Genomic DNA, 11158 nt, shown 5'->3' on the forward strand with positions numbered 1-11158 from the left:
CTCTCACAATGCACTGATTTCCTGCTGAGCTTGTGGTGGAGTTGTGCTTGTACACAGTACGAGAAGCCTGAGCCACTGATGAGGCAGTGCGAGTGTTTTAGACTACATCAGACTTTTGTAGTTTAGAGCGCCATACAGCTAAGCAGCCGTCACTGAGCTATGTCTGAACGCTGGCTTACACTGGCCAAATATCATTACCATTCTCTTGTTTTTTCTTTTTTACAACAAAACTGGCCCATCAATCAGCCTACTAAAGCGGGTTTGACTTCTGAAACCCCCAGAAAACAGCTAATATTGACTATATGGATGTTCACAGATGGACATGCCCCTCAAAATTGGTTAATTTATGTGAAATGTATAATTGAGGCACTGTGTGCATCAGATCGGCCTGTGTTCTCCCCATACAGGAGAATGGTTACAATACTGGAACCACAAGCTGCCTCTAGTTTCTTGGATATTAAAGACCTCCTGTGGAAACCACTTTCTATGTCTATATTCCACACCTGACTGTTTACCACACTCTACACTTCTTTTATGTATTCTGTACGTACTTTTTGAACTGCTGCCTTGTATGCGCTTTAAAAAAGCCTCCATCTAGATTCTAAGATTTCCCCAGCTTTCTCTTCCTCTCTGCTTTGCTATCAATCCCATGATGCTTCAGCACAGCATCACATGACCAGCTAAAGACCGTACCATTTCTGCATGCGGGGGGACACTGTGATCATCATTCTCTCTATATTCTCTTAAATAAGCTGAGAAACCATGAGTATACAGACAGGGAGGCGGCACTATATTCCTCTACATTATACCTGTGTGACAGGAACATGTCTTAGTATTTGTGGTAGCTGATGATAGTTGTTTCTGCCCCCCCCCCCTCCCTCCTGTGCAAAACTAGTGGTACAGGAACCGCTGAAGCCTGTGATGGGTGACACATAGATCTCCATAGAATCAAGTAGAGAAAGTGTGTCACCGAGCCCAATTCACACTGCTGCTAAAAAACCATCCCAGTCTGATATATAGAAGCAGCAAGAATAATAACCGGTGAGTGACTGATACATGGAATACCATAATGGTACACATGGGAAAGTTTTAGTTTTGGCCGGAGTGTCCCTTTAAGGGGAACCTCACCGTTCTCTGGACTAGTGAAGGATAGTGGTCCTGGCCTTTTAGCCATTGTCCTGTAGAGTATATAGAAGCCGTAATTGATGCAGAAGGTGCCACAATTATGCCAGGCGCTAGTGTCCAATATAATCGTCATAGATCAAGATATATAAATACATCACAGAAGTTTGACTGTTTGGTTTCTATTGGTCCAGGTATAGTTTTTTTTATTATGGTCACTGTCAGTAAGTGATTATAGCCATAAAGATATATATTTTTGTATTCTTTCAGTTCAAGTCCACATTTACAAAAAATGTATCTGTAGTGGGCTGGATGGTTATGATGGCTGATGACCCTGAGCACCCAGACCTTTTTCTACTCACAGACTCTGAGAAGGGTAAGTTCTTGTCTAGATTTTGAGGTTTTAATCTTTGACATGTGACACGGTTTTATAGTTTAAAGGGGTATTCCCATCTTAAACATTTATGGTATATCCACGCTGTTTCTGTAACTCCCATCCACTTCTATAAGCGTTACCCAAACAGCGTAGCACAGCAAGTTTGGCTGTTTCCGTAGTCCCGGCCACCTCTACACTGTGTCTCCGCCTAGCAGCCACCTCCCCCACATCTATCAGACATTTATAGCTTGTTTATATGCCATAAATGTCTAAAATGGGAATATCCCTTGGACTCACAAAGGACGGAAATGCTGCATCTTATGCGGCGCATTTCCGCAATGTTTCTGCTTCAAAATCCTCACGTGTTATGTGCATACTGTGCTGAATTTTACCCACTTGACATTAAAAAAGCTGAAATCGGCAGTGAACGTCAAGCGCAGAATAAGCATTCTATGGATTGAAAACTCTGCAGCACGCTCTGATTTCCCACCAAAAAACGTTCAGCAGCATGTGGATCAGATTCTGTCAAATCTCTTCCACGTGGCTGGGACTGTAATCCGCTGCTGATATTCTGGCCTGAAAATCTGCAGCATTTCCGTCCCGTGTGAATCCCGCCTAATGCATCTTGGATCTTTGCTGAAAAGATTAACTATAGATCTCGCGAGATGGTCGTCACGTGTTCTCTCAGATTTCATGTATATTTCTTTTTAAACTTTTACTTTTCTTACATGTGTGCACCTTCTAATTATAGCCAAACCCAACTCAAAACCTAAAAATGTAAGCGTGGCCACTGTTAATCCCAATATCCACTCATAATATCCACACCCTCACAGGGATCAGGAAAGCGGAGATATGGGAAGTTGTTTGACAGAGTGCTCACAGTGAAGAGGTCGGAGCATCTACATATAATGGCTGCCGTCTCTTTTATCATGGGAGTACGCACACATTTATAGAACCAAATTAGAGTGATTAGAAAACTCCCTGGACTAACATAATTCTAAGGGTAAGAAACTACCAAGAAAGAATGATCGACTAAGGCACATGAAGATACAAAAGATTAAACAAATTTTATTAAATAAGGACATTGAACAAGTTAAAAAATGGAATGGAGGATAAGTCACACAATAAAAAGACGTCAAATCAATCATGAGCCAAATATGGTTGTTTTGTCAGCGTATTAAAAGTACCGTAAGCATGATATTGAAGCAGCGAAATAAGGTAAATAGGGTCAAACCAGGCTATAACCAATGGAATCGGACCAAACTATACCAATGTATAAATGTATTTAGTAGAGTAATGGCGGTTTCTAGATAAGTATGGACAGTAATATAAACCGCGGCAAATTGCAGAAAATGTAAGACAATATTAAAGGCAGATTTCAAATGAAAACAAAGGATAACACACAAAGTATTATGCAAGCTGCTGGAAATGACAAGGTTAGTTTAAACATACCAATGGACATAGTAAAGTGTAGATAAGACGTCTGCACCCGACGCGCGTTTCGGCACCTGCCTTCGTCCGGGTTTGGGGTCAAAATACCCATGCCCACTCTTATATAGTGCGCATCTCAGGTGTTTTGAGTCTTAGGAGAGGAGGTGGCATGACCGGATGGAGGAAAACGGCGTCTGATGCGGGGTACAAAGATGGCGCTGCCCCACTTCCTGTACCGCGTCATCAGAGCGGATGTGAGGCGGCGAGGACTGACCGCGCCCACCACAGCCTACTCCAATTGAAGACAGCGGACGGAAGGAGCCAGAGCCACTCCCCCTCCGGTTTGTTTATGAAGTTATTTAAACAACATCAGCGCACCCTCACATCGTATTATTGCCACCAGAGAGCCTCTAATACATTTATACATTGGTATAGTTTGGTCCGATTCCATTGGTTATAGCCTGGTTTGACCCTATTTACCTTATTTCGCTGCTTCAATATCATGCTTACTTTTAATACGCTGACAAAACAACCATATTTGGCTCATGATTGATTTGACGTCTTTTTATTGTGTGACTTATCCTCCATTCCATTTTTTAACTAGTTCAATGTCCTTATTTAATAAAATTGTTTCATCTTTTGTATCTTCATGTGCCTTAGTCGATCATTCTTTCTTGGTAGTTTCTTATGTTAATCGTTGATTGATGCACCAAGTGTATCTTGGTCAATACTCAGGATATAATATAGTGCCACCCACACAGCTAGCAACGGTGCCTTATAGCTTATTGGTGACCTTTTGGGCATTATTTATATTGTATTCTGTCTGTTGGTATTTTTTGGGCTTATAATTCTAAGGGTATAAGGTGGCACACATGGATTGCATCACTAGTATAAAACACGAAGCGCATAGTATGTATCCATTACATTGTTCCCTTCATCCTATAGGAAACTCTTACAAATTCCAGGCAGGAAACCGTGTAAACGCCATGTTGTGGTTCAAACATTTAAGCGCAGCCTGCCAAAGTAACAGGCAACAGGTAAGGAGGTGTAGGAAGGGGTAACGTTGTACTCCAATATGTGTTTTGGAGTCGTTGCCCAGGCTCATGTGAAATTGCCTTGTCTTTATTTGTACAGGTTCCTGCCAACCTGATGACATTCGAGTGATCCTCCCAGTGTTTTATCAGAGCCGGCGTCTCCTCATACTGGGCATCAGACATCAGGGGACGGTGAATATTGAGCCTGGACAATTTACAAGGCTTCCCCTGCCTGTCTGTGGGCAGCAGCACCTTAAAGCAATGAACAAAATCAGTTCAAATTTTAGAACTGACTGCGAAGAAAAACAACAACGTTACTCTTCGCACCACCACATCCGTTAACACCCCCGGCGCGGGTTAAGGCGCGCTCCTGTAAATGTGGACAGGATCAGCCATGGACCTCATGTTGAGATAGCCTATGTACATATATTTAGCAATTTTTTTTTCTTGTTCACGGAACCAATCTGTGCAAACCACTGCCTTAAAGACCAACTAGAAAAAAAAATGTGTTGAATTGTAACACCAAATAGTGTGTGCGAGAGTCTGAGTGGGTTCACAGGAGTGTTTTTCACTGTAGTCCATTGTGACTGTTTTTGTTTAGATTTTTATTAGTTGTCAAGCTCACTGGATGTGGGGAAGGAAGTCTTGGACCTTTTTGGGAATTTTTTTAACCTGCACATATAAACACATGTTGGGTATTCTGTAAGAAAATCTGATTATTAAAAAACGCCAATGTGTAGAAAGGACAGTGTTACTGTAGGGATAGGATAAGGTAGTCTAGGGCTCAGAGGTGTTGGTGAAGGGTGTTGCTCATGCAATTTAGGTCAATCTGGTTGGGCAGTGTCCCCCATGGCTCTAACCACCTTAAGATAAACTTTCGTTTTAGAGGGGGTTAAAGAGGCTCTGTCACCAGATTATCAAATCCCTATCTCCTATTGCATGTGATCGGCGCTGCAATGTAGAGAACAGTAACGTTTTTTGTTTTTTTTTAAAAACAATCATTTTTGGCCAAGTTATGAGCAATTTTATATTTATGCAAATGAGTGTTTCTAATGGACAACTGGGCGTGTATTGTGTTTTTAGCAACTGGGCGTGTTTACTTGTTTCACTGCACAATCACACTGTGCTGTGGATCATGCTGGGCTGGAACAATGAGAAGTGTATGACGCTGATTGGTCACTGATTAGTCACTGATTGGTCAGCGTCATACACTCCTCTGTACAACACCCAGTTGGTAAAAAGTAAAAACACGCCCAGTTGTCCATTGAGAAACTCATTAGCATAAATCTAAACTAGCTCATAACTTGCTCAAAAATGATCGTTTTTCAAAATAAAAACCACTGCTGTTCTCTACATTCCAGCGCCGATCAGATTATGTAGGAGATAGGGCACTTATAATCTGGTGACAGAGCCTCTTTAAATATTGTGCTGCACCCTTGTTGGTGAGAACCTGCTTCATATGTCGAGTGACTGTACTAGTGTATGCTTAAGATGCCACCAGGTCCCACAACGTCAGCAGTATTATTCATTTTAAATAAATTTTATGCCCTTTTTTTTTTTTATATATTTTTTTTCTATTGTTAAAAAGTTAGAATTACAACCATGTGGTTGATCATTATTCTGTCTGTAGAGTTCCAGCTATGTCAGTATGTAGGGTTTCGATTGCTTCAATCTCTTAATTCAACTTGGCTTCTAATATATCAGCAAAGCTCCAATAACCAAATTTAGTGTACGTGACAACATTTCTCCACAGTCCGTTATGTAGTTCTCTCTCTTATTGAAGAGACCGAAGTTTCGTGGATTGTACTATTGAAACGAGATTCCACATAGATATAGAAGAGCTATCCTTAACCGTTCATATTGGGAAATGCAATAAATGGGGCGGATACGCTGCATAATTGCACGCAACGTATCTGCCCTGTGCACCGCAGGGAATTCTGGATACAAAAAAACACCAAACTGTGTCCACTAGCAGGTTGGCCTCCCCGGGTGACGTTTTATTCCAGGAGACCGCTGCAGCCTGTGATTGGCTGCAGCGGTGGTCACATGGGATGAAACGTCATCCCAGGAGGCCAACCTGGAGGAAGAAACAGACTCATGGGTAAGTATACGTTTTTTTGTTCGGAGTTACGTCTTTTGCAGTGGAATTGCTGCGAATCCGCCGCAAAAAACACGCAACAACTGCTATTTGTTGTGCGTTTTACCTCCGGATTAAATTCAGTGGGGGATAACCCGCAACAAATGAGCAGGGTTTATGCAAATACAATTGACTTGCTGCGGAATAAAACTCTGCACCGCAGGTCAATTTTTGAGCGTTTTTTCCGCTCAGTATTTTTGCAGTGTGTGGATGAGATTTGTTCTATCTCATCCACTTTGCTGCTACTGTGTTTGCTGCGGATTTTCCGTAACTAATTCCGTTGCGGAGAATCCACAGTATTTACGCAACGTGTGAACTGACCCTTACCCTCCTTTTTACAAACAGGACAGTTTCAAATAATAGAGCAAAGCAGCTGCAGGGAACTTAAATTCCATACAGCCGTTCATTTAACTCATACTTTCTGTTCATAGAGCAGGAGGGGGTGTTACGATACTTGTTGGTACATTGTAACAGCTCCTCTGCTCACCAATAAACTGCACTTGTATCCTGCTGATGTCAGGAACACAGCAATTTGATTTTCCAATAGTTGCCCTACTATTTTACTTCAATCGCTCCTGTTCATAGATTCAGGTAAAATCTAAAAAGCGTTGCTGACTATGCAATTCCCTGAAATAAGGTTTAAAATGTGTCCAAGGTCAAAAGCATCTATTTCCATAAGCAGACAGTATCTTTGTTTTGATTGGTTTAATTTAAAATATTCACAGTTTACGAGCACAAATGGGAACACGTTTTTAACCCCTTTACATTTAAGGGGTTGTCTCAACATAGCAATATGCCACCAATGTCTAAGACTATTCGAGTGCCCCTGCCTCTTCGCTGTAGCAGTCGGTAGAGTGGGTCACATCGGCCAGACTCTGCCAATTGGAAATTGGTGGCATAACGTAGCACATGTCTAATGAGACAACCACTTTGAATATTGATTTAGAATTAAGCACACATTTTGTGGTTAATATCACAGTTCCTGGTTACTAATAATTAATAATACCCGTCACTTTCCTCAGATCCTTCCACTGTCACCCATACTATAATGTAGATTCCTTCCATGCTTTAAAAAGATGTCCAGGATTAGAAAAACATGGCTGCTTCTTCCAGAAACCGTGCCATACCTGTACAAAGGTTGTCTGGTATGAATGGGGTTGAGTGGCAATACCACACACATGTAGGCACGAGTGGCACTGTTTTAGGAAGAAAGCCGCCATGTGTTTCTAATCCTGGTCAACAATCCAGAAAATTCAACTATAGGGTGCTGGTAAATTCTGAAGTTGGCCGTCCCCTACAATTGTACTGTACAGGCCACTTCTTTTTATATGGGGATTTATTTCACTAGTAATACAAATATCTGAAATCCTCAGTTCATCTCCCCACTTAACATTGTGGCTCATATACTTGATATCTTATGATATGTATCACATATAATTTAATAACTAATACATTAAGTCTATTTTGTTTGTACATTTGTATATAGTTGTATTGTGTGTGTGTGTGTATATATATATTTTTTTGTTTGCCAGATAACATCTTTGGATAAGTGACTGAAGCAAACACCACCTGTTCTTTTTTGCTTTTATTTTTATTTTCTTCCTATTTTTATGTTCTGATTCACTACTTATACCTCGGGTGCAACTGACTGGTCCATATTGGGTGGCAGGTTGAACGCCCTTTGAACTGAAGTGTGATATTATTGGTTATTGGAAGTACCACCTTGTCACGCCTAGAAGGTATACATATATGTATCATGAAAGTATTCTGTTGTGTGAATTTGAACTTGTAGATTAAACAGGCACCAAGGAATATTCATAGGCAGACAGTATAGTTCCTGCCGTATGGTTGGCATTCAGCACTTATTAGTCCAGTTCTTAAAAGCGTCTTCTGGCACGTTTTCCATTGAGTTTTATTAAAGGCGAATTTCATCTAAAACCTAAAAAAAACATGAAAAAATATATCCTTAGTGTACATCCAGGTAGGCGGTCTAGTAAAATGTAAATTGCAATCTAAACTGGCAATATGTATTTTACGTTTTGGTTGAAGTTTTCCTTTAATAAGGTTCATACTGGAACCAGCTGAAGGTTTCACAGCGTCCACATAAAGTACAGCAGACCTTGGCAGGCAACACTTTACTTTCTGTAACCATATTAACCTGGCAGGTAAGTCCGTATATGCCATATTTCAGCCATAAGGGATTCCTATATGACCTTGTTTGTCACAGGATAGTGATAAGGCAGCCCAATCCATTAAATCGGTATTGCCGTCTTAGATATTTATGACCTATCCCTGGGATATGCCATAAATGTCTGATAGATGTGGGTCCCACCTCTGGGACATGCACCCACCTCCAGAATGGGGTCTCCCGAACCCAATCTCGCCTAGCTGCTGCTGGCTGCCACATCCAGGCGGAGAACGAATGGAGAGGGTCAGCATTAAGGAAACCGCATAGATCGCTGTGCTAAACCTGATCTCCAATTCACTTCTATGGGAATTATGAAAACCATGTAGCACAGTGAGCTTTGGCTGTTTTCGTAATCCCGGCCACCTCTCAATTCCTTTTCCGCCTGGATGCCGCAGCCAGTAGTGGCCTCGCCAGACAGGACAGGGTCGGGTGGGGGGAACCTTGTTTTGGAGAAAGATGTGTGTCCTGCCTCTGGGACTTGTAGCTATCAGATATTTATGGCCTATCCTGTAGATAGCCCATAAATGTTGAGGGAGGGAATAACCCTTTAAGAGCCTAAGTTTACTAAGGAAACGGTAATAAAATGGCTGTAAAACAGCCGGGGACTTAATACTAGAACTTGTGAGGAGCAGGCAGTGACCGTGCCATAAGGCATTGAGCATGCTCCATGAGAAGAAAACCTGGTTATAACACCAGTGCCTTATTAAACCAGTCTTTTGCATCAGTCGTTCAATGACTACTTGTAACCTAAATATAAGAGCTTACAATATCTATTGATGAGATTGTAAACCAATTGTAAAAAAAAGTTGTCCAACAAAAGTACGACTGAAGTACGCACAACGCGAGAAGTGAACTGAGTAGCACATTGGTTGTTATGAGCATAAAACAGTTTGTTTCTGAAGCCTCTGATGTGTAATTCCAGTTTTTAGCCAGTAGAGGTGTTAGTGTCCCCTCAAAGTTTGACATGAGGACCCAGCATAATGATCTTTTTTAGGGATGTGCAGGTCCTCCGTTTCATGTTTTCTTTGTGATTGTGTGTGAGCACTTTTAAGAATGTGTGTGTTTAAAGTACACTGTCCCAAAGTCTTTATTTCCTACTGAAAATTAAAAAAAAAAATTAATTTACAAACCTTTTTTTGCTTATGTCAAGTTAAGTAAATTGGTCTTATATACTCTGCTAAAGTCGAAAAAAATGTACAGCTGCGTTTATGAAGACTCGACATAGAGGAGATCCTTCCAAGATGTCTGCATAGAATCAGAAGAATGGAGGCTGCATTAGTTTGGCAACTAAATGTGATTATAGAAAATGTTAAAGAATTGCTCATCTATCTACCCAACAGAAAACAGTATTTACCATTAGAAAGATAACGGACACCTTCAGGCTGTGTTCACATGTTCAAAATTCTACCAGGATTTAGTTACAGGATCCGCTCCTAAATCCTAACAAAATCCACTCCTATTCTGTCTGTATTTTATTCCCCATTTTCATGCTTCGAAAATCTCTGTGAAGGGTAATGAAAATTTGCAGCATGTTTATTGGGAAGCTGCAGATTACCTCTATGGAATGACAATGGGGCTAATACACATGCGGATCCACTGGCCACTCTGCGGCAGAAATCTGATTGTCTGCTGCGGATTTCTGCCATTGCTTTTTGAAAAATTCCATGTCTGATTTGCCTTAGGATGGATTCATACATGCAGTTTTTAATGCTTTAAAAAGACTCTGTCACCACATTATAAGTTCTCCTTCTCCTACATAAGGAGATTGGCGCTATAATGTAGGTGACATCAGTGCTTTTTATTTAGAAAAACAATCTATTTTTACCACGTTAGGAGCGATTTTAGCTTTATGCTAATGAGTTGCTTAATGCCCAAGTGGGTGTGTTTTTACTTTAGACCAAGTGGGCGTTGTACAGGGGAGTGTATGACGCTGACCAATCAGCATCATGCACTCCTCTCCATTCATTTAGGCAGTGCATAGGGATCCTTTTAGATCGCTATGTGCTGTCTTATACTAACACATTAACAATACTGAAGTGTTTAGACAGTGAATAGACATTCCATGGGATTTCTATTCACAATCTCTGCACTTCATTACTCTGTCTGTGGTAGTTACAGCAGAGCAAGCGTAATCTCCCTGTAACCTGTCATCTACAACGTGATCTCGCGAGATTACGATTGCTCTGCAGTAACTACCACAGAAACCGTAACGAAGTGCAGAGATTGTGAATAGACATCCCGTGGAATGTCTATTCACTGTCTAAACACTTCAGTATCGTTAATGTGTTAGGATAAGGCTGGGTTCACACGAGCACATTAACGTCCGTAATGGACGGACGTATTTCGGCCGGAAGTCCCGAACCGAACTCAGTGCAGGGAGCCGGGCTCCTAGCATCATAGTTATGTACGATGCTAGGAGTCCCTGCCTCTCCGTGGAACTACTGTCCCGTACTGAAAACATGATTACAGTACGGGACAGTTGTCCGGCAGAGAGGCAGGGACTCCTAGCGTCGTACATAACTATGATGCTAGGAGCCCGGCTCCCTGCACTGAGTTCGGTCCGGGACTTCCGGCCGAAATACGTCCATCCATTACGGACGTTAATGTGCTCGTGTGAAACCTGCCTAAGACAGCACATACTGATCTAAAAGGATCCCTATGCGCTGACTAAATGAATGGAGAGAAGTGTATGACGCTGATTGGTCACTGATTTGTCAGCGTCATACACTCCTCTGTACAACGCCCACTTGGTCTAAAGTAAAAATACACCCCCTTGGGCATTAAGCAACTCCTTAGCATAAATCTAAAATCGCTAATAAACTGGTAGAAACAGATTGTTTTTTTTAAATAAAAAGCACTGCTGTCACCTA

General features: G+C 41.4%; 1 protein-coding gene across 9 annotated transcripts in view; it reads left to right on the forward strand.

The window, feature by feature from the left end:
• Positions 1-9417, forward strand: part of RALGPS2 (Ral GEF with PH domain and SH3 binding motif 2) — a 167002-nt gene extending 157585 nt beyond the window's left edge. For all 9 annotated transcript variants that reach the window (XM_075833110.1, XM_075833102.1, XM_075833101.1 and 6 more), the window contains 3 exons: positions 1393-1498; positions 3875-3966; positions 4064-9417. In XM_075833110.1, coding sequence (XP_075689225.1) covers positions 1393-1498; positions 3875-3966; positions 4064-4093 — 228 coding nt within the window. In that variant the 3' untranslated portion in view covers positions 4094-9417. The remainder of the gene's footprint in view (positions 1-1392; positions 1499-3874; positions 3967-4063) is intronic.
• The last annotated feature ends 1741 nt before the right edge of the window (positions 9418-11158 follow it).

Source organism: Rhinoderma darwinii, chromosome 7, assembly GCF_050947455.1.
Source record: "Rhinoderma darwinii isolate aRhiDar2 chromosome 7, aRhiDar2.hap1, whole genome shotgun sequence".
NCBI lineage: Eukaryota > Metazoa > Chordata > Amphibia > Anura > Rhinodermatidae > Rhinoderma > Rhinoderma darwinii.